Source organism: Ctenopharyngodon idella, chromosome 13, assembly GCF_019924925.1.
Source record: "Ctenopharyngodon idella isolate HZGC_01 chromosome 13, HZGC01, whole genome shotgun sequence".
NCBI classification, from domain to species: domain Eukaryota; kingdom Metazoa; phylum Chordata; class Actinopteri; order Cypriniformes; family Xenocyprididae; genus Ctenopharyngodon; species Ctenopharyngodon idella.
The window spans coordinates 12,946,610-12,971,004 of NC_067232.1; the positions used below are offsets into that span (position 1 = coordinate 12,946,610).

The 24,395-nt window shown below is 37.6% G+C and overlaps 2 protein-coding genes across 11 annotated transcripts in view; one reads left to right on the plus strand and one right to left on the minus strand.

Annotated features, from left to right (window-relative positions):
* The window catches only part of arhgap22 (Rho GTPase activating protein 22), a 35,102-nt gene extending 28,590 nt beyond the window's left edge, over window positions 1-6,512 (plus strand). For all 3 annotated transcript variants that reach the window (XM_051916964.1, XM_051916965.1, XM_051916966.1), the window contains 4 exons: window positions 1,338-1,411; window positions 1,537-1,658; window positions 1,733-2,624; window positions 5,086-6,512. In XM_051916964.1, coding sequence (XP_051772924.1) covers window positions 1,338-1,411; window positions 1,537-1,658; window positions 1,733-2,624; window positions 5,086-5,308 — 1,311 coding nt within the window. In that variant the 3' untranslated portion in view covers window positions 5,309-6,512. The remainder of the gene's footprint in view (window positions 1-1,337; window positions 1,412-1,536; window positions 1,659-1,732; window positions 2,625-5,085) is intronic.
* A 684-nt stretch (window positions 6,513-7,196) lies between these two features.
* On the minus strand, window positions 7,197-22,645 carry mapk8a (mitogen-activated protein kinase 8a). Of its 8 annotated transcripts, none has more exons than XM_051916970.1 (12): window positions 22,524-22,645; window positions 20,537-20,705; window positions 20,314-20,443; window positions 20,141-20,199; window positions 19,830-19,968; window positions 18,056-18,221; window positions 15,903-15,974; window positions 15,487-15,669; window positions 15,018-15,142; window positions 12,489-12,552; window positions 11,560-11,637; window positions 7,197-11,041 (listed from the first exon to the last, which is right to left on the minus strand). In XM_051916970.1, exons 2-12 carry the CDS (start codon window positions 20,656-20,658, stop codon window positions 10,896-10,898), a joined length of 1,284 nt encoding a protein of 427 aa, XP_051772930.1. In that variant the 5' UTR covers window positions 20,659-20,705; window positions 22,524-22,645; the 3' UTR covers window positions 7,197-10,895. The 8 variants fall into 8 exon arrangements, with proteins under 8 accessions (XP_051772930.1, XP_051772929.1, XP_051772933.1 ...); XM_051916969.1 differs by lacking the exon at window positions 15,903-15,974 and adding an exon at window positions 17,593-17,664 and having other exon boundaries at window positions 22,384-22,611; XM_051916973.1 differs by having other exon boundaries at window positions 7,197-10,966; window positions 11,578-11,637; window positions 22,384-22,610.
* Between the last annotated feature and the right edge of the window lie 1,750 nt (window positions 22,646-24,395).

The window sequence follows — 24,395 nt, forward strand, 5'->3', positions numbered from 1 at the left end:
TAACTAGCTTCCAGCAGACGGCAACAAACTCAAGCTCCTCTTCTCTTATATCGAAATCCTCCGATATTTCTCTTTAAAAATTCTCATTTTAGACTTCTAATTCGTGACCGGTGTTTTGTTTTGCTCTATACTCTGCACTTCGGCGTTCGTCATTGCGTCATGTCAGAGATTACTCTTTTGGCGTAAATCGATTTGCGTAGGCCGTCTGCCAGAAGCTAGTTATTTTAGTTTATAAAGATTTTAATATGGATACTTTTCTTACAAAAACCCATTGCTTTACTTCAGAAAGCCTTTATTAACCCCCTGGAGCCGTGTGAATTATTATTTTTATGATGGATGGATGCACTTTTTTGGACTTCAGGAGGAAATCAGGAGCGCCATTCACTACCATTATAAAGCTTGGAAGAGCAAGGATATTTTATAATATAACTCCAGTTGTGTTCGTCTGAAAGAAGATAGTCATATACACCTAGGATGGCTTTGAGGGTGAGTAAATCATGGGATAATTTTCACTTTAGGGTGAACTATCTCTTTTAGTGGCCTTTTATGTAATTAAAGGTGGACTCAGTACAATTTCCAAAACACTGTTTGGAAGATAGTCAGGCCGACACCAACAACAAACCTCTAACCAATCAGCATTAGGGGGCGTATGACGGTCGAGAGGAGAGATCGAGCAAGAGGGAGATTTGAAAATAAGAAAAAAAACTGCAGAACGAGAGATGGGACACAATACAAAAGAGCTCAAAAGAATATCACTGGAATGAAGGTTTATGAATGGGCAAGTGCTTTAGAACCCGCAATAATATTAGAAAAGCTTTCCAGCGCTGGAGAGAGCTAAGTGGGAAGGCCTGAAAACAGACGCGGAGGCTGCTTTGATCCAGCTTCTCATGTGAGTTAAACCACTGCACACTGACGACCGCTAGAGAATGAGGTGTTTAACGTCATTGTTAGTGCACTCGCCTCGCCTGCCAGCAGCGATTGGGCCGGGGTTCGAGACTGACTCGGAGCAGGGTGGTTAGGATTGGAGTGTGAGTTTTGGAGGCAGAGCAATGAAGAGAGGGGTGGGTTTGTTTGGGTTGATTTGAAATATCAACAATGTCCAACAGCGTTGTTCAAAATCTACTTACCGCACCTTTAATATTATATTATCTTTAAAATATACTTTTATATACTTTTAAGATTTGAAGTGCACATTCAAAACAATTAATTTCACTTCTTTTTGGAAGTGATCGTCTTGATTTTTTTTCAAATGGGTGATTTCATAGAAAAGCTCACTGTATTTTTTCCTTGTTTCCTGGATTTTTAATGTATCATGTTCCCATGTGTGTCTCCTAAAGGGACTCGGTGAGCTTGTGAAGCAGGTGAACAATCTTCCTCAGGCTAATTATAATTTGTTAAAGTACATTTGCAAGTAAGTGAATATATAGCATTCCATCAGTTTTCTTGTACATGCTAATGTTTTTGAAATGATTCCTTTACTTATTTGAATAAATGATGATTGAATATCTATTATATTTACTGTATGTCTTTATGTAGATTCTTAGATGAGGTGCAGTCACACGCAAATGAGAACAAGATGAGCGTTCAGAACCTTGCAACAGTTTTTGGACCAAATATCCTTCGGCCTAAAATAGAGGACCCTGTTTCAATGATGGAAGGTAAGTATTTACAGACATTGTAATATTTACAGCTAGAAACTCATATCTGAGTCATTTTAAATATTTTTTTTTAGGAACCTCCCAGGTTCAGCAGCTGATGACGGTGTTGATCAGTGAACATGAGCGTCTTTATGTGGGTAGTGAGGGAGATCTGTCTTCTGAGCAGACCGAAAGTTGTCTTGGGGGTCAGCGCAGCATGGCGGAGTGGATCTCCGATGAGGAGATGCTGAACTGCTCATCACCGAGCCAAACGTCAAAAGTGGCAGAGAGTGTGTGCGACAGTGCCACGTCTTTAGATATCAGTACAGGAGCCCCTATCACTGCCAAAATGACACCTCAGGGAAAAGCTGGGGTGACGGTCAGCCCCAGCAAGCAGATGAAATCCCTCCCCTCCTGGAAATACTCCTTCAAGAGCGGAGGGGTACGTGCTCAGCCCGCGAAAATAGGGGGCTCGTCCGTGGACGTGTCCACCTTGCCCAGTACGGGCAACTGGTTGATGAACGGGCTTTCTTCTCTACGCAGCCACCGGCGTACTTCGTCAGGAGAGCGCATGGGAAAGGATTCAGCCCTGTCGAACCGCCTGTCCACTTACGACAATGTGACTTCATCCAGTCTCAGCGTACCCAGTGTCGCGAGCACGCCCTGGTCCACGTCCTCCTGTGAGATCTTAGTGGCTGACTCCGTGGGCAGTGACCCTTCTGGACTGAACTCTGTGAAGGTGGAGTGGTCAGTCGGAGGGCCTGTCCAAGGGCAAAGTGAGGACAGGAGTTCAGAGGTCACAGAGAGCAGCGAAGCACTGGAAATGTGTGTGAGCAGTGCAGGCTGCAGCGAGAATGGAAATGTTGAAGATATGGTGAACGCCACAGGAGATACTGACACTAGCACAACAGCACTTAACAGCCTGATAACAGAGCTGAAAGATGAGTTGAAGAAACAGAAGGCCAACTATGAATCACGAATACGAAGGTATGTTCCACAGCACACTGATGATTTGTATTTGTCTTTACACTTCATAAGGTAAAGTTTACTTGAACTTATTAAATTAAGTTCAATAAGTGAGCAGTATAAACTTTCTCATCATTAATTTAATGTTAGAATCTTTTTCAAAGCTGAAGTGTGTAATTTGTTCAGTGTTAAAGTCAGCATGAAATAAAAGTTGTGATAGTCTTTTCTTCCCTATTGGGACATATATGGGTGTTTCTGCAACTACAGGCACTTTTGACTCTCCCAATTAAAAAAAAAAAAAAAAAAAAAATCAAGCTCTATGAATTTCAATTTTAACCATCACAGTCTGTAATGCATATAAAAATGTACACAAAATTGAATGTAGATGTTAAGATTTTAATCTGGAACATGTTTATTTTTTTATGGTTTTCATCTCTTCTTCTTACAAAATGTCCTTACCGCAACATTACAATAACGGTAATTTTATACACTTTTCTTTTTTAATTTCTATAAAAGTGTAATACATTTACATAGTTACTTTCAAGATTTGTCCATTTTTGTAAATACAGATATTAAAAAATCATTTAAAATTAGGGGATTTTATGATATTCTTCATGCCATGGAAAATTTTGATGCTAACCTTAGATATCACTTGTTTTAATACACGCCAAAGATACAATATTTCGCTTTTTATGACAAATATTGTAATTTTATTGTGTAAATCATCTTTACTGAAGGGTTAAAATAATTTTTGCAAACAACGTTCTGAATAATAATTCAAATAAATCATTGCTGCGTTAATGACAGTTTGTGTCGGTAAGGACACAATGTTAATGACGCATGTTAATAATGTAACCTTAACAGTAGGTTACTGTAGAGAGAAACAGTAACAGACAAAAACAGAAGGTATTTTGTCAAAGAGGTATTGCAGGAAAGACTGGGTTAAAAACTAATACTTTTATGAACTTACATTATAACAACAAACTAATTTGAGGCCTTCAGTATTTTGTTTTGTCCTCTGGTTTCTTTTGTTTATCCTCCACTTTTCTGATTTGTCAGTTTATCTGCTCTTTTTTTTAATGCTCTTTTTCCATAACTATTCATTTCTGTCAGGGTCTTTTCTGTCCTCTTATTTCTGTCATCTTAGATGAATTTGGTATCATCTAGGGTTGCAAAAATGGCATGTTTATATTTAGATTACAGTATAACACTATAATTTGTCTTTACCGTAACGCAAGGTCTTCACCGCAACACCTAAAAATGTTGCGGTAAAGACATGTTGCGGAAATTACATTTTACAAATTACATCTGTCAGACATGTGCTCACATGCTTATTTCTGTTTCCATAGAAACTAGATTTGTTTGGCTTCAAACAAATGTCATATTAAGAGTCTTTTTTCAGCGTTGCGGTAAGGACTCAAAAGTGTGGGACAGGTGTATTTAGATGGAAAAAAAATCATATGAATGATAAGTAAACAAAAAAAGAACTTTAAGATGGTGTAAAGTAACATTTATATGAAACTAATTCATTTAAAATAATGTCATGTTGTAAAAGAATTAGATCATTTTACGCATCTCAGCATTGAAACCACAGGTGTGGGACAAAAATGGTGTTTGGACCTATAAATGCTTCATAATTTTTCATTAAACCATATTATTCATTCATTATTTTTTAAGTCAATGTGTGTAATGACACTGTGTTTATATTTATGAAGCTTTAGATGCCAAATTTTAACATAAACCTTAAATTTCACTACTGGGACTTAAAAGTGCCGTAGTTGCAGAACCACTCATATAAGAGTGAAACAGCTTTTCGAACAAGAAAAAAAAAGTCCATCTGGAATTGATTGTATTATTGGATCATTGTCGTTTGTTTCATGTGAGTGACTGAAGAGATGTTGTTACGAGGGGGGAGGGGGAGTTAATGTTTTTGATTATGAGGGCACATGAATTTTTAAAAAATATTGATGTCATTGAATTGTCATAAAGAATTGTCAATTTTGATTTCATGGTGGCTTTAAAATACTTTCTCCTAGCCCAGTTTTAATATGCAGACATGAGGAAGCCATTTTGTTTGTTGATTTCCCCCTAAAAGAGTAATACTCTGGATTTTTTTGTCTAATCAAAACATGGTTCTATTTTTTGGAGAAATTTAACCAGCCGAACACAGCAACAATGGCTCAACCAATGGTGTGAGTTTGGGGCGGGGCTATCTGTCTCTGCCAATAGCAGAGAGTGTTTGAGAAACCCGCTTGACAACAATTATTTTTGCATTTTCATTTGGTACTGCTAGCAGCACAGAAATTACACACTTCTCCTTTGTTTAAATGAATATCTTTTACAATTAATAGTAATTTATTAAATAAATAATAAGAAGAATAAATTGTGTGTAATTTGTGTTTAATTTTTCATTTCCTACAATATCACATGGGTGTATTGGCATTACTTTAAAATGTAATTAATGTAATTCATTCTTCTTAAGGTTAGAGGAATCAAGCATCACTCTGCGTAGCCAAATGGAGAGACTAGAGGAGGAGCTGGACCAGGAGAAGAAAAAGTATCGCATGTTGGAAATTAAACTCCGCAACTCTGAGCGGGCCCGTGAGGACGCAGAGATCCGCAACCGCTTGCTCCAGAACGAAATGGAGGAGTTCTTCTCCACCTTGGGAGATCTTACATTGGGAACAAGGACAAGCAAAATTTGACTGGAGCTCTGACAGTCCTCTTGATTTAACACTGAGAGACTGTGTGTTGTAGATAGCATTTTGAAATCTCTCTGCTCATGCATCATGAGTATTCAGAGGTAATTTTGTGCTGTTTTGTAACGGCGTCTTGATCGTGTAGCAATTTCACTTTTCTCTCTGAACTTCAGTCTTACATTTTAAAGGGATAGTTCACACAAAAATACAAATTCTGTGATTTACTCACCCTCATGTCGTTCCAAACGCATATGCTGTTTGTTTGTTTTTTTGCAGAGAAAAAAAGGAGAACTTTTGAGAAATCTTTAAAATATTCAAAAAGTACTGCACTATTTTGTGTGAAGAACAAACCAAAATGTGAATCTTGTTCTTAACGTCAAACTTGCCACCTGCTATTTGTAAATAAGTTTTATTTTCGGGTGAACTATTCCTTTAAGGTGAAGTTCAGTTGTTAGCAGTCATCACTTGCATAACCTAACATGCACAGATTATACCAAAGCATGACTTTTCTGACCAGACTGTTTGCAGTATTGGCCCCTTACAAAAGCAGGTCATTTAATGGCATTTCCTGTTAATGCATGGTATGAAAGAAGTCCTGCTGAACCGTCTCTTGATGTTTTGATCAAATGATCACACAATCCTTTTTCATCCAAAGTCTACTTTATTTAAAACCATATACAAGCTGCATCCTGTCACACTGTGCCTCACACTACCAGACATGAACAAGTCATTGCTCATAGATCAACTGTTACACCATCAGACTTCACAAACTCTTTTCAGCAAATCCCTTTATTGTAAGTAAAATGCACTATAGAATAAAAGATTAGAAGAGGTGACACCATTCAAACTTCAAAGTTATTAAAATCTTTGAAATCAACTATATCAAAAGATTACTTCAGCTGCAAGATTGCCAAGGCTAGTATTTATTTAAGCTTATTAATGTACCTAGAACTATTTCTCAGGTGTTGTTTTTCAAAACACTCAAAGAATGAGTGTCTTTATATAAAATAGATGATGGAACTAAGGCTGACATATACTTGAATGTGTTAGTTTTTTTTTTTTTTTTTTAATGCACATATCTTCTTGTGGTTGTTATTTCTGTCTATTCCTAAATGCAGAAAGTGCCAAAGTAGAGGTCTTTAAAAAATGGGTATTTCATTTAAAATGAAGACTGGCTAGTCTTCGTAATAAATTGCCGTTGTCATTAAAACTGTGCAATGTTGTGACTTTATAATACACCAAGGAAAATCTGAAGTTGGACAATGGGTAATATAAAAACTCATCCATTATCAAATCTACTGATAACAGTGCTGTGCAAAAAATATTTGTTTTCTATCAAGCATTTTCAAGAATTCAAACCATCAAGTGCAACTTAAAGAGATAGTTCATTCAAACATTGTCATCAATTACCCTCATGTCTTTGCAAACCCATAAGACATTCATCTTATGATCACAAATGAAGATTTATTTTAATGAAATCAGAGAGCTTTCAGATTTGTAATGCTTTAAAAAGCTTACATTTACCATATTCAGTGTGCTATATGTATGTGTAAACAAATCCTAAACAAATCTGTTCATCAAAGCGATCGCAATCACGATCTCTTTAGAAGACATATGGATTTCCACTATTTTCTTTTGAAATGGTGGAAGAAACTTTCAGAAATCTCTCTCAGGATTCTTTCAAAAGTAAGACATACTGGGTTGTTACAACATGAATGTAAGTATATGTGAGCAAATTTTAATTTTTGGGGGGGAACTAACACTTTAAAGTGTTTGGTATGAAAGCAGCAACAGTTTTCATAGTCCATAGTTCACTGTGAAAAAAGATAAGGTTTAGTATAACGTCTTGGACATCAATGAGGACAAAAACAAAAAACACACACGCACAAGCAAAACCGTTTTCCAACTGTTTATTTCCACTTTTCCAGTTATTATGATGTTAACAGTTGAAGTTCAGTGCATTCTAATGAGGTGGTAATCTGCTAACCCTAATATAAAACAACTGCATCAGTTTGTGAAGTCTAATAAACCCAGCACCATGATCTTATGGTTCTTGTACAGTGTTTTGGACTTAAAAATCAAACGCTAAGCAGGTCATGCAAGATACCGCCCACTGTTGAGACTGGGGAAGAAAACTTTTCCTCTCCATTTTTATCATTCTCTTTTCTTTTTCTCAAAACAGCAAAACATGGACAGAATCCTTCCAAACATTTGCTGAAATAAATAGAGTCTGAAATAAGATGGTTCATTGTTCAGCTTTGAGAGTTACTGCACACAAGCTGAAGAAAACAAAAAACAGTCTAGATAAAACGAGGACACGCACTCGTTGAATTGTATACACATACATACAGTACATTCTCACAGGTTCACACTTACAAACTATATAGACACTTGTTCACTCCTATTCTTCTGAATAAATAAATAAAACAAAATAAAGTTTACAGTAATACTTGTAAAATGTGAGCTGTATGGTGTCAGTGTGAGGTAGTTCAGACTCGACCTTCAAACGGCTCTTGTGTTTCATGCCTAAAACATCACATGTTGAGAAGCTTTTGCTTTTTGCAGTTACAGTAGGTTCAGGTTTCCCATGCAAGTATGCAGGGCTTAATATCATTGCCACTGTTAAGAGCACTTAAAAAAAATAACAATAATCATAATATAAAGTAATAGCAAAATATTTAGTTTTTTTTTTTTTACCCTGTGCACAGGTAAATAAATCCAATGGGCTAAACCCCAGGTCAACAACATTCAGATTCCCACTTTTTACTCTACAACTTCAGGCCTATTCAACGTTCTCTCTCATGTTCACATTCAAAGGCAAATGTAAAAGAAACCCACTTCCCTGATATATCTTAATCTTATCAAATAATGCATGGCGCTCCACAGTATTCAATGTCACGAGTTACAATTCACATAGGGTGAATTGAGGTTGATTGGGAAACTTTTTCCAATTATTCTCAATGGCAAAAAGTTTCCCAATCACCCTGAATTCACCCTACTGTACATACAGTAGGTCAATTCAGTAGGTCCCGCTCATTTACAGCACATCACATGCCATTAAAGACCTTCCAACCTGATGGGGGAAAACAAAAAGCAATAAGCGTAAAAACAATCTAGAGTTAAACTATTTCCAAATTTGGTTCATTTCACTGTTATACAAAAATAAGTAGCTTAATAACTCTAATGGAATATGCTAGAAATGAACCAGTGCAGACTTTTTTGTTGGTGTTCCAAATAATAATAATAAAATAATTAGAAACCATTTGTTCTACCAGCTCAGAGAATTTCTGACTAAAAAGTCACAGAACAAACCTTGTTATGGGCTGTAAAAATATTAGATAAAAACTGCAAAATCTAATATTGATACAATCCCAGCTACATTTGTGGTCAGAAATATTGGCATCCTTGGTAAATATGATCAAAGAAGGCTGTGAAAATAAATCTCCATTGTTTGAAAAGCATTTAAAAAAAAAAAAAAAAAAATCTAACCTTTGATTGAAGTAAAACTAATGAATGAGGGCACACTAATACTTGTTGGCCACAATTATTGGCACCCCTAGGGTGATTTGGAACATGAAATTATCCAGCCATGACTTCCTGTTTCACAGGAGTATAAAACACAAAGGCCAAATTCCCTTAGTCATCCATCACAATGAGTAAAACCAAAGAATATAGTTCTGATGTGCAGCAAAAGACTGTTGAGCTTCACAAAATAGAAAGTGATTGTAAAAAAAAAAAAAAAAAAAAAAAAAAAGCTAAAGCATTGAAAATCCCCATTTCCATCATCAGGGCAATAATTAAGTTCCAATCAACATTAAATGTTACGAATCTGCCTGGAAGAGGACGTGTGTCTGTATCGTTCTAATGCGCGATGAGGAGGAAAGTTTGAGTGGCCAAAGACTCTCCAAGGATCACAGATGGAGAAATGCAAAAAATAGTTGAGTCTTAAGGGTCAAAGAGCCAAAATCAAACAGGATCTACATCACCACAAGTTGTTTGGGAGGGTTTCAAGACAAATCATCTGCTCTCATCAAAAACAAACTCCAGCATTTTCAGTTGTCAGACACGACTGGAACTTCAAACAGGACCGGCTTCAATGGTCAGATGAAACTAAAAAATTTGCTTTTTGGCAGCAAACCCACCAGATGGGTTTGGTGCACACAGGAATATAGAAGTACCCCATGCGTATGATTAAATATACTGCTGGATCTTTAATGTTGTGGGCCTATTTTTTGCTGGAGATCCTGGACATTTTATCAAATACCAACAAATAATAAGTTAAAACTTGACAGGCTCTGCTAGAAATCGTATAATGGGCCGTGGTTGGATCTTTCATTAATGATCCAAAACAAACATCAAAATCAACACAAAAATGGGTCACTGAACACAAAATTAAGGTTCTGCAATGGCCATTTCAGTCCCCCGACCTGAACCGTACAGAAAACTGAAAAGGAGAGTATCAACATTGACTTTGGAATCTGAAGGATCCGGAGAGATTCTGTATGAAGGAATGGTCTCTGATCTCTTGTCAGGTGTTCTCCAAAATCATGAGGCATTATAGGAGACAACTCAGAGCTGTTATCTTGGAAATAGGAGGTTGCAAAAAGTATGGAATAAAAGGCTGCCATTAATTGTGGCCAATGTGTATTATAGAAAAAGATTTATTTCATAATGAGATTTTCCCCCATTTTCAATTGTTTTACTTCAATGAAAGGTTAGGGCTCACAGGCTTCTTTGTTCTTATTTACCAAGGGTGCCAATTATTCTGAACAGGACAGTAATTAAGTGCAATGCTTGTTCTATATGCAGATTTTGAAGGGGTAAAATGAATTTAAATAATTAAACAATAAAAAGGTGCTGAAATTCTAGGTAACTAGGACTAGAACAAGTACTAGAACACCAGAGACATATGCACAAGCACGTCACATATCACAGTCTACCAGGAAATTAACCAGCAGCAAAGTATTCATGAAAAACAGAACAGCCTGATAAAATAAATCAATGTACATATAAAAATATTTTTTTGATGTTGTGAGTTATTATATCTAAATGAAACTGTACAAAATTTAAATAAAATGTGCTGTGCACAAAGATGGAAAACATGACCCAGAAAAAGCCACCTCAGGCAAGTTGTCAAAATGTACTTAAATAACTATGTTGATATCAATTTGTGCAACATCGTTATGTCCATTTTAAAATACTAAAATTGAAAATCTAAAGATTTTCATATCCCAGGTGACCAAGAAAATTATACATTGACCAGGGAAAAAAAAAAAAAAAAAAAAAAATCAAAATAAATTAATTTGAGAAAATATATTCACAATTCAATCTTTACAGATTACCTTCCAAAATCACTCTACGACAACATGACAAAATACTCTAAATGTAGCTTATAAAAGAAGAGTTTTGTTAAGGAGTTCACTATCATTGGCTAAGCCTGTTAGGGCTGTTGCTAAAAAGATAAAATTGTATAGTCATTTACAGCATCTAGAGCAGAACTCAAAAAAGCCATACCCGACCCGAAATAATGTATTAGACTGGCCTAAATCTGATACCATGCCACACACAGAGAAACTCCAGGGGAAGGTGATAGTCATCTGCAGCAACTCAGGGGTCCCGCAGAGGCCTCCAGGCTGCTGTCCGTGTCCGAGGCCACGGTGGGCTCTGTGGACATGGAGGAGACGTCATTAATAGAGGAGGAGGAGGAGGGCTGGGGTGAACCGTTGATCACTGCTGCACCTGTGCTATGTGAAATACAACAGTCAGTTAGATTACCTACACATGATGTGTGATTATATGCAGATGGGGGCAGATGTGGGGCTCGACAATAAGGGCTGCCTGATGGCCCAAGGCAAGCGTGAAAGATGCTTGGGACAGGTGACAAAATTGTCTGCATCATCATGGAAGCTTAGCATTTGCACAAGTCTTGCCAATTTAAACAAGCAAGTGATTGTCTGAAATCTATATTGGTTAGGCTAGAAATTGGAATTGAGAAATGCAAAGTTTTACTGGTATCTAATATTTTGGTGTCATGGGTCAAAAACATTGAAAACAATTTTATTTATAAATTTTTTGAGGTGGGGCCACTGAAAATGTTGGCTGGGCAAGTAAAAATTTATACCACTGGCTTGACCGGGCCATTAGAATGAATCCTTAGCATTGAGCCCTGAGATGGTTTTAAAAAAAAAAAAAACTAAATCAACATAAGCAAATTGTTCTTAGACTTAATTAGACTAAGAGAAACTCGTCTAACTAACCTAGCGGAGAGGGCTGACCTCGAATGACACCATTCTTCATCCGTTCTTCCCAGTCCAGCACTTCTTTATAGATCAGCTCTGATGAGGAAAAACAAAGAAAGAACATTTAGAAATAATAGACAAAAGAGTGAGGCTACTGATTTAGCTACATACTTTTTATCCATCTACAGTGAAGCCATTTAATGGAATGAAACTTTATAAAAATATTTATCTAGCATAAAAACCCTAAGGATTTCAGTTCGGTTAAATTCAATTAAACAGATACGTAAATAAAACTAGAAAATAATACAAAATAATCAATTCAGAAATATGGTGATGAACAGTGACATTAAATTACATACTTGGAAGGGAAAAAAGCAGAATTTAAATAAAAGTGAATTGTTTGTTTGACCAATGAATCGTTTATTGTATCGTATAACAATGACTGATGAATCGTATAATCCTCCAAATGAAAAGATTCACTAAAACCAGACTTCGCAACACTTTTAGGAACTTGTGAGGGATTTTCGTATTGTCATGCTTAGCTAATTGTTGGGAAAATTAACTTCTCTTTGAAAATTTGGAATAGCTACGCTGAGCTACTGTCATACAGCTAAAAAAATCCAGATAAGTTTCATTGTTACTTTTAGATAGTTACTCTCCAACACCGGATAGATGAACGAAGTCATGGAAACTGGCAAGGTTTATATTCAACAGCACATGCTCCTCTCCATGAGTTGAAAGAAATATCAATCTTTCTAATTTAAGCAACTGCCGTCAGACATTTAAACACGCTGAGGAGCTTATTAACACTATTCAATCAGGTGACCGCTGCAGACAACATTTCGACCGCGTGTACAGCAGGCAAATGATGTACGTTCTCAATCTCTGGCACTTTCCTTTGCATCGAATTTCACTCAGTGAACTTTAAAGTTAGAAAAACAAACCACCTTTCCACTCCTCCACTGTGTGTTCCCTCTCATCGAGCTGTTTATCTGTGATCAGAGGAGGTGGCTGAAGAAAGAAAGATAAGCATACATAATTATACTGGTGAGAAAAATAATCAATGTGATAAATCTGTGCTAATCTGAAAATAAAAAGAACAGAGGCACAAACTCCATGTTTCTGTTAAGAGAACTATTAGATACACTACCGTTCGCAAGTTCAGGGTCAGTAAGATTTTTTGTTTTTGAAAGAAAATTAATATTTTTACACTGCAAGAATGTATTAAATTGATCAATAGTGACAGTAAAAACATTTATAATGTTACAAAATATATATTTTTCAAATAAATGCTGCTCTTTTGAACTTTCAATTTTTTAAAAACACATCAAGTATCAAATTTTCACACAAATACAAAATAAATTACACTGCTTAAAAAAAAAAATGAAAGGAACACTTTTTAATCAGAGAATAGCATCAAGTCAGTTAAACTCCTGGGATATTGATCTGGTCAGTTAAGTGGCAGAGGGGGTTGTTAATCAGTTTCAGCTGCTTTGGTGTTAATGAAATTAACAACAGGTGCACTAGATGGGCAACAATGAGACGACCCCCAAAACAGGAATGGTTTTACAGGTGGAGGCCACTGACATTTTTTTCCCTACTCATCTTTTTTTGACTGTTTTTCACTAGTTTTGCATTTGGCTAGGGTCAGTGTCACTACTGGTAGCATGAGGCGATACCTGGACCCTACAGAGGTTGCACAGGCAGTCCAACTCCTCCTTGATGGCACATCAATGCATGCCATTGCCAGAAGGTTTGCTGTGTCTCCCAGCACAATCTCAAGAGCATGAAGGAGATTCCAGGAGACAGGCAGTTACTCTAGGAGAGCTGGACAGGGCCGTAGAAGGTCCTTAACCCATCAGCAGGACCGGTATCTGCTCCTTTGTGCAAGGAGGAACAGGATGAGCACTGCCAGAGCCCTACAAAATAACCTCCAGCAGGCCACTGGTGTGAATGTCTCTGACCAAACAATCAGAAACAGACTTCATGAGGGTGGCCTGAGGGCCCTGACATCCTCTAGTGTGCCCTGTGCTCACTGCCCGGCACCGTGGAGCTCAATTGGCATTTGCCATTGAACACCAGAATTGGCAGGCCTGCCACTGGCGCCCTGTGCTTTTCACAGAAGAGAGCAGGTTCACCCTGAGTACGTAACAGACGTGAAAGGGTCTGGAGAAGCCGTGGAGAACGTTATGCTGCCTGTAACATTGTTCAGCATGACTGTTTTGGTGGTGGGTCAGTGATGGTCTGGGGAGGCATTTCCATGGAGGGACGCACAGACCTCTACAGGCTAGACAATGGGACCCTGACTGCCATTAGGTATCGGGATGAAATCCTTGGACCCATTGTCAGACCCTACGCTGGTGCAGTGGGTCCTGGGTTCCTCCTGGTGCACGATAATGCCCGGCCTCATGTGGCGAGATTAGGTGAATGTGATTTCACCAAGTATGACATGTTCCTGGATCAACATCTTTGTTGATCCTGGAACAACATTCCAATCAACCAATCATATTTGGGGGACTAGTTTACGGTTTATGTCAAGTTTAGGCTTACAACCAGGGTTAGATGCTTCTACATCAATGGTATTCACCTATCTTTCCCCTCTGATTTTAGGGATAAGTTATGGGTAGGATTAGGTTTAGGGGTAGGAATAGGGTTAAGACTAAATTTTCAGACAGAAATGTTGTTCCAGGATCAACAAAATATGTTGATCCAGGAACATGTCTTACTTGGCAAAATCATGGTGACCGGCGAGAGTATGCAGGCAGTTCCTGGAAGATATGGGAATTGATACCATCGAATGGCCCCCACGCTCGCCTGACCTAAATCCAATAGAACACCTCTGGGACATTATGTTTTGGTCCATCTGACGCCGCCAGGTTGCACCTCAGACTGTCCAGGAGCTCAGTGATGCCCTGGTCCAGATCTGGGAGGAAACACTCCAGGACACCATCCGTTGTCTCATTAGGAGCATGCCCCGACGTTGTCAGGCATGCATACAAGCACGTGGGGGCCATACAAACTACTAAGTACCATTTTGAATTGCTGCAATGAAATTTCAGCAAAATGGACTAGCCTGCTGCATCATTTTTTCACTTTGATTTTCGGGGTGTCTTTGAATTCAGTCCTCTGTAGGTTGATAATTTTCATTTCCATCAAATGATGTGGCATCCTTTCATTCCTAACACATTAGCCAGTCCATATCAGTATAGATATCCAGCATGATATTTTTCCCCATTGAGATCTGATGTGTTTTCCAAGTTTTCCTTTAATTTTTTTGAGCAATGTATTTAGACAAATAGTTTTGGTAAAAGGGTTTCAAAATTACAACCCTTAGTTTGACTATTTGGGAGGGAAAAAATCCACACTAATTATGTAGACTATTCAAAAGTGCAAGGACTTGAAATCACAATGAGCTTGCATGTGTACTTAACAGCAATGGATTGGTACTTGGTGTGTGTGAATGCGCATAAGCTCACCGCTTCCACTTCAGCTGGGTCGTACCACACATTAATGTAGGGGTGCTGAAGAGCTTCATCCACAGAGATTCGTTTAGATGCATCTATCACCAGCATTTTAGACAGCAGGTCCCGCGCCTGGCTCGCTGCATAACAAATCACATCCAGTACAAAGAGTTAATGGTGTTTCTGAGGTTCTCAAGTGGCTTGACATGTCACCTCGACCACACAGCAGATTATTCAGGCCACTTCACTGTGAATGCATTGGAAATGATTAGAATTGCAAAATAGGTTGTTTTTGTTCTGCAAATATGTGTGTCAGTTGAGTGATGGATGAAATATTTAATTTTCTGAGGCATTTAAATACTACACTGACACATTAAGAACATTTTGACATTCCCATTTGCAAGCGGCAAATGCACTGCTGCCCAATTAAGTACAAAAATGCTAGAGAAAAATGTCACACATTTAAACCTTTAGGCAGATGTACCTTTCAGTTTGTTGTGTTCTGAATCAGCAGGGAACAGGACGTCGGGAAACAGCTTCTCAAAGCTGTATCCGGTGTACCGTGGCCTGTTCTCCACGTAGGTCCGCACAGACTGGTTGAGTTTCATCAGGAACTCCTGGGATGGTGTTCCCAGCTGCTCTATGACTTTGTTCCACTGATCAATATCTTCAGGCATTAGAAGGTTAAGAAAAGTATAAACAGGCCTACGATATCTAAAATGATCTTCTTGCAGGCTTTCCACAAATCTTTTACTTTGCACCAATTCATTTTGAAGGCCTATGCTAAATCTATTTAATCCTAAAAGCCATAGTGTACTATGGAAAAAACAAAGTAATGTGTGTAACAGAGAGAAGGGATGACCATGGAATGGATGACACACGATAGACATGTAAGGATACGATCTGAACCTGGAAACAACACACTACCTCTGACCATTTCAGCCATGATACAGCCAACAGACCACACATCCACTGAAAAATGAAATGAAAGTGAAATTAGCATGCAACACAGAGCTAAAAAAAGGAGGCAAAAATGACGAAATGAGGATGAATCAACTCAGATGGCAAGAAAATTGATGTGCGTCATGCAGGAGCTGTCAAGTCTAGCAGGGAAAGTCAGTGAAGATGGAGCACAGACGTAATAGAATGATCATCGCAAAACTATAAATAAACCGGAAACAAGCTTTATAAAGCATCACAGGCCCAACCATTTACACTCATGTTTTGACTCACAATGGTGATTCATCAGCTGATTATGAAGAAGGAAAAACATTGGCAATATTACAGATTTAGATTTAACATGACCATACACATATTACAGAATATTATTTTCACAGAGAATACATCAAAATCCTGACGTAAGCTTTTTGGGGCGACACTATAATGTGTTCTTAAACACCATCAAAACTCACTACCATTTAAAAGTTTGGAGTCTGTAAGATTTTTTTTTTTTTTTTTTACGACTTTTATGATCACCAAGGCTGCATTTATTTGATTAAAAATACAGTAAAATCAGTAATTTTGTTAAATATTATTACAAAATTAAAATAACTGTTTTCTATTTTAATAAACTTTAAAATATAATTAATTCCTGTGATGACAAATCTGAATTTTCAGCATCATTACTCCAGTCTTCAGTGTCACATGAGCCTTCAGAAATCATTCTAATATGCTGATATAGTGCTGAAAAAAAAAAAACATTATTGCCAATGTTGAAAACAGTTGCTGCTTCATATTTTTCAATTTAATGAATCTTTTTCTATTTAGAAATAGAATCTATTTTCTAAATAGAAGTATGCATTTCTTAAAATAAATAAATAAATAAATATATATATATATATATATATCTTACTGACCCCAAGCTTGTGAACAGTAATGAACACCACAGAGAGTGCAAAACCTTCAAATCTAATAAGCTCATAAATGCAATGCAATGACTCAGTCTTCAGGGGTAATTTATAATATGAAACTAAAACAATGTCAGACCTTTATCACAAGAGCAGAGAACAGAACACAACAGCTAGAATGCCTGAATGAATGTCAAAACGACTAGTACCAATTAAGGTACAAGTGTGTTTAGTGCCACATGAAAATAAAAACAGAATAATGTTGAGAATAAATCTCATAATATGCATAATGTTATGATTTTATTCTCTTTTATCCTTTGTTTCTTTACCATGACACTGAAACACATACCAATGAGAAACGACCAGTAAATGAAAAAGCGGTTGCCAATCTAAAAATCCAAACCAACCCTTAAACATATGATGTTGAATATGATACAGAAAGTCAACTGGAGAGTCAAAACTGCCCTTCATAGAAATAAATATGAGCGAAATGCAAAAGAAAGAGCTATAACCAAAACATAACCAACCAATGTTTGATAAACACACAGCATGCATAACAAAAAACACAATATATAAGAACCTTCATACATATTTATGCCAAATTAGCGAGGGACTATTCGGTATATCTCGCTCGATATATGCCGCGTGACTCTTCTTTGTGAGAATAATACAGTTTCTCAAAAAGACAACAGACAATCGGAGCGTCAATGATGCATTTTTGTACTTTTGCGGCTCAAGGATACAGTCCCTCCCTGGAAAAAGGATTTTGTGACGGACCATTTCTGCCAAAATGCAGCCCACAGACCAAATGTCCACTAAGCGTGTGCAGCAGAGGGAAAGAGAGAAAACGGTTAAGCAGGAAGTCAGGGGGTGTTAGTATTTTTGAACTGTTGCATAAGAGCTTGTTTTATTCATTACAGTTTTGGTAAGAAATGAATGAGTACACCAAGCCATTGTCTACTCATCACACACAAAACAGGCTTCACATTATATCAAAGACAGAACAAAAAAAGAACGAATTCCCAGCATATTGTATGTCTTGTAACACGTTTTGGTGCTGAAACCACAAAGCTATTAGTGCAAGGAAAGCATTAGAGAGGCATATAAAAGCGTGAATTGAAACCTGCAACACGAGGATGATATTGGCAGTTAAGCATGCATAGGATGTGCCAACTAGGCATTCTGTAGCTTGTCAGCAGCACTGACCATTGGCTTGATATCCCATTCCCAGGATGACTTCAGGGGCTCTGTAGTAACGTGTCACCACATATGGTGTCATCAGCAGACCAGTAGCTGCTGTCCTAGCCAGACCGAAATCCAGGATCTTCAGGGTACAGTCTGACTTTACCACGATGTTGCTGGGTTTTAGATCCTAAAGAATAATAGGACAGTATGTTAGTCAATGGTGCAGTTTTTTTGCATTCTCATTTAGGCTATAGCATTTGCTTGCTTTAGTATACATTAAAAGTGTATTGGGGTCCAAAAGTCTGAGATGACATAAAAAAAAATAAAATAAAATAAAAAAAAAAACTGAAGCAGGAAAAAAAAAAAACCCACAAAGTTTTAGGATTTTGAAAAATTAAAATAACAAAAAAGTTGTGACACACTACCATTCAATGGATTGGGATTGGTTAGATTTTTTGAAAGAAATCTATTCTCACCAATGCTGCATTTTTTTTTTAATCAAAAATACAGCAAAAACAGTAATATTGTAAAATATTTTAGTATAACTGTTTTCTATTTTAATATATTTTAAAATGTAATTATTCCAGTGATGGCAAAACTGAATTTTCAGCATCATTACTCCAGTCTTCAGTGTCACATGAGCCTTCATAAATCATTCTAATGTGATGATTTGGTGCTCAAGTAACATTTATTATTATTATCGAAGTTTAAAATAATGGTTCTGCTTAATATTTTTGTGGAAATCGTGATTTTTTTTTTTTCCAGGATTCTTTGTTGAATATTAAGTTTAAAAATACCATTTATTTGAAATAGAAATTTAAGTCAATTTTTTAATTCTATTTTCCACTCAAAATGTTATGCTGATAATGTATTGTAAACACAAAAATGTCATTAAATTAAAAAATGCAAAACAGAAGCAGATGTTTTGGACCAGTGGCAGCGGCATTTAACATTCAGGTAACATTCATGGGTGAATGTAAATGTAAAAAATGTGACGCTTATTTCCAAAAATCAAAGAATAATTGCAAATAAACTGCCGTAGCGGTTATAAGCTGTGTACGCTTTGGAAAGGCTTTTATATGTCAGCTACAGTATTGACTATTTTAGGTTTCACTTATAGTCCTGTCTAACTGAAAATTAACCAGCAAAACAGATATAATTCCAGAGGCTAAAGTGAATGAAACTAATGTTCTGTACTCCATTTTCACCAAACAAATCTTTCCACATCATTAACCTTGAAAAAGATTTTCCTTCAATGTTTCTCCGTTTTCTCATCACCTATCAGTCGATCTGTCAGAGTGAAACCACTTCTATTTATTTAATGCTTGATTATCCATGGTTGCGAATGAAATTTGCATATTTAATGTTTAAAGGTTTCTGTTTATAAGACATGACCTTGTGCAGTAAGACAAGATTTATTTTATTACATCCATAGTATCATAAAGGTCTGCGGTCATATCTGTGCAAAAGCAGTACACCGTATAAGACAGAGGTAAAGTCAAGGTGAAACAGGACTATAGGACAGTGATGTTTACTGAGGATCACTTGATCGCTTCCCTCCTGTCGCCTCTCAACACGTCCCTGCCTCAACAGCGCAATGCAGTCCACAGCAGCAGCTGCAGTCAGGCAGTCAGGCAGGCAGAGGTCTGGCTTTTTGTAATCAGCCCAGGGGATGAAACCCCTCCCCCTCCCTCACCTTAACTGATTATTAAGCTTTTTGCCGTCAGTGCAACCTTGGCTGCGTACGGCAGCCTTTTTGTTTAGGCGGACAGGCTTTAGGCTAAAGAGCACCGACCCTGTGGATGATTCCCGCCGAGTGGAGGTGTTTTATTCCACACAGCATCTGGTACAGCAGATAGGACAGCCGCTCGTGGTCCAGCTCCATCTGAATGACTTGGCAGAGGTTGGCGTCCATCAGCTCCATTACTAGGTAACTGTCGTTGGGGAAGGGGCGGGAAGGGGAGGGACAAAAAAAGAGGGTGTGATGGGGGGGTAAGAGAGAGCAGAGAAGAAGGGGAGGGGTGTGTGTGGATGTGAGAGAGCATTAGCGGGGTATCAGCTGGGGTCTGGCGTTTTTAACTGTATAAATACACAATATATACTCACACATCTTGGAATTCTTCTAATGTTTTTTGTGGTGTAAAAACATTTAAGAGCCCTATTATCTGGGAATGAAAAAGACAAGCATATCTATTAGAGCGCTTATGCCCTGCTGGATGCTGGATAAATGTTTCCCTTTGCATGCAACATGCACCCATTTTGTCGTGATGATGACTTACATTTTTATGGTTGACACACTTCATGAGCACCAGCTCTCTGTATGCGCGTTTGGCATGAGTCTGATTCTGAAAAGGCCGGCTGAGTTTCTTTATAGCCACATTTCGCTCAAGGTTGTGGTCATACGCTGAGCTAAAAGAGAAAAGGATGCATGAAAGAGATGAAAAGATGTGACGACTGTGTAACGTCCTTGATTCGAGGTGGAATATGAGCTCTAGAACGTACCAGACTATTCCCTGAGCACCCGAGCCAATGGGTCTTAGATTCTGATACCGCTTCAACACTGTGAATGTCGAATCACCCACATCTACGCTGTAGAATTCTTTTTCTCGCTTATTTTTGTTCATGGTGAAGTCGATGTCCTAGCATCCGAACGAGGCAGACTTTTACAAACCTAGACCATAAAAACAAAACAAATAATTGCAATACCGCAATTGTTGTGATATCTCTAGCATTGTAACATGCAGTATCTTTTTTTCCTGGCATAGCAGAATAAGCTGAAAGGACAGCACAGAGTGGTCTCGAACCTCTTTTTGGCTTTGGGCTTATCTCTGTGCCATCAAAAAGAAAATAACTAGAGCATACAGCTGTTAGAAATATACACACACACACACACATAAAAAGGGGACTCGCATGCCACCAAAGAGTAGGGCAGTTTCCTAATAGCTCTTAACCTGAGTTAAAACAGCAGGACTAACAGCATGACCCAGATTCACAGAAAAATGCTTCCACATTTTTTGTTGTTTCCGCAAATGGCATAATATCAGGGATATTTTTTGTCTGACATGTCACAGTACATTAAAAGTAACAATTCACTGTGATGAGGCGAAGTAGCGCTGAGTAAGTCTGAACACAAAAGCATGAAAAAAATGCATTTGGATCCATAAGAGCAGAGAGAGACTTTTGCCAAGATTAGATTCTGGAAAAGCCTAGATCAGGAGTCTGTGGTTATAACCTTGTACAAGTAAAAAAAAAAAAAAAAGAAAGAAAAATATACAGGACAATGTTTAATTGTAAATTTAAACAACAAATTGAATGCTTATGATAGAATATTAATGAATGATTACATTGTAGAATCAGGCATGCACCCAAACAAACTAGTTAATCAATTAACACAATTTCTAATTTAATCAGATCATAATAAATGTTAAGATTTTCAGGCTAATAACACTCCCACAACTACTCAACACAACATTCCCAAAGAGAATAATTTCAAACCACGAGTATTGTTATACACCACAATACAAATGATGGATAGAAATTAATAGAAACGACCTTCAATTAATGGAATTAATTCAGCTCTAATGTGATATCAAAGTGAATTAATTAGAAATAAAATATTCAGATCAGCCTTCCTGGTGAAAAGTAAAAATGAATCACAAGTGAGCCTTGGCTAAAAAATAAAACCTTGTATAGAGATATCATCTTAACTAGAAATTTCTACAATATGACAAGCTCTGATTAAGACACAAACTTTAATCATGTGTTCATGCCACCAAACTTTAGGGGTCATTTTTTTGTTTTTGTTTCATTAATGACAATTTTACTCAAACACACAGATCTAATGAGCAAATTCTGTCAATCAGGAATTAATCAGCCTGTTGCCAACTCATTTAAAATTTACATTTAAACGTTTATAATTCAGGATACATATATTGTCATGACAGTACAGGCCTGTAAGATATGTATAAAATAAATAGTGATGAGGTTTTTTTTTTTTTTTGCCTTGGATAGAGATGAGTATACATGCTAAACCCATGCGTAATTCAACCTACATTCATATATATGTTACTGATTAAATTATAATTAATTCACACACAAGGTATAGTGTGGTTACAGCGGGTGGCTGGTAAAGCGAGCAGCTTGACAAATAGCATTGTAAGCGATCTCACGTAACCCACGGTGCCCGGCTCATTTATTAGCCGCTATGTTTAAAAGCCTCATCATTCAAAACAGCGACATTGTCGTATTACTGTTTCAAAGGGAAGAAAATGAGCTGTGATGTGTGCAGACACCCTCCCCCACTGCGAAACAATACCACGTATTAAAACCACCTTAAAACGCTCACTTACCTGCTACGATTGAAATATTAACAATCCCTGTTTCCTAAATGCCTCTTAAATACTCGGGCTCTTCGGAAATTATGTGGTGAAGTCTCTATCGATTATTAATAGCGCTTATTCTGCTGCTGGATTCGATAACATGACCTCACCGTATTGAAAGCGCTTTCTTCCACTGGCAGAAGGCCTCGCGTGCACTGCGGACGACATGCGCTCTACGTCACCAAACCCCCACGCGCTTCCGTGCCATCACGCCGGTCTATTCATAGATAGGCTTCTTTCTTTCTTTCTTTCTTTCTTTCTTTCTTTCTTTCTAGTATCTGATTAGGATCCACAGTTACAAGATATTGATCTGAATTCTGTTGTGCATAATTTTAAGGATATATTGATCAATTTAGCCTACCCTTTTCCCAGATAGAAACTTTAAAATATTCTTAAAATATGAAAATCCATTGTAATATATATATGTAAGCCCCCGTTACATGTAATGGAGGCTTACATATATATATATTACAATGGATTTTCATATTTTAAGAATATTTTAAAGTTTCTTTTAAATTTTATTACCATTTTTTAGACTATAGTTAATAAACTGTATTAATGAATGAAATGTTCAAGGTGTCTGGATAAATTTTGGTGCGACAGCAAAACATCCAGTGTTAAATTAACACTTCCAGTGTCACCCGGTGTTTATATAATCCAAAAATGAAATCCATTGTAATATATATCCGTTACATGTAACGGAGGCTTACATACAGGTGCTGGTCATATAATTAGAATATCATCAAAAAGTTGATTTATTTCACTAATTCTATTCAAAAAGTGAAACTTGTATATTATATTCATTCATTACACACAGACTGATATATTTCAAATGTTTATTTCTTTTAATTTTGATGATTATAACTGACAACTAAGGAAAATCCCAAATTCAGTATCTCAGAAAATTAGAATATTGTGAAAAGGTTCAATATTGAAGACACCTGGTGCCACACTCTGATCAGCTAATTAACTCAAAACACCTGCAAAGGCCTTTAAATGGTCTCTCAGTCTAGTTCTGTAGGCTACACAATCATGGGGAAGACTGCTGACTCGACAGTTGTCGAAAAGACGACCATTGACACCTTGCACAAGGAGGGCAAGACACAAAAGGTCATTGCAAAAGAGGCTGGCTGTTCACAGAGCTCTGTGTCCAAGCACATTAATAGAGAGGCGAAGGGAAGGAAAAGATGTGGTAGAAAAAAGTGTACAAGCAATAGGGATAACCGCACCCTGGAGAGGATTGTGAAACAAAACCCATTCAAAAATGTGGGGGAGATTCACAAAGAGTGGACTGCAGCTGGAGTCAGTGCTTCAAGAACCACTACGCACAGACGTATGCAAGACATAGGTTTCAGCTGTCGCATTCCTTGTGTCAAGCCACTCTTGAACAACAGACAGCGTCAGAAGCGTCTCGCCTGGGCTAAAGACAAAAAGGACTGGACTGCTGCTGAGTGGTCCAAAGTTATGTTCTCTGATGAAAGTAAATTTTGCATTTCCTTTGGAAATCAGGGTCCCAGAGTCTGGAGGAAGAGAGGAGAGGCACACAATCCACGTTGCTTAAGGTCCAGTGTAAAGTTTCCACAGTCAATGATGGTTTGGGGTGCCATGTCATCTGCTGGTGTTGGTCCACTGTGTTTTCTGAGGTCCAAGGTCAATGCAGCCGTGTACCAGGAAGTTTTAGAGCACTTCATGCTTCCTGCTGCTGAACAACTTTATGGAGATGCAGATTTCATTTTCCAACAGGACTTGGCACCTGCACACAGTGCCAAAGCTACCAGTACCTGGTTTAAGGACCATGGTATCCCTGTTCTTAATTGGCCAGCAAACTCGCCTGACCTTAACCCCATAGAAAATCTATGGGGTATTGTGAAAAGGAAGATGCGATATGCCAGACCCAACAATGCAGAAGAGCTGAAGGCCACTATCAGAGCAACCTGGGCTCTTATAACACCTGAGCAGTGCCACAGACTGATCGACTCCAT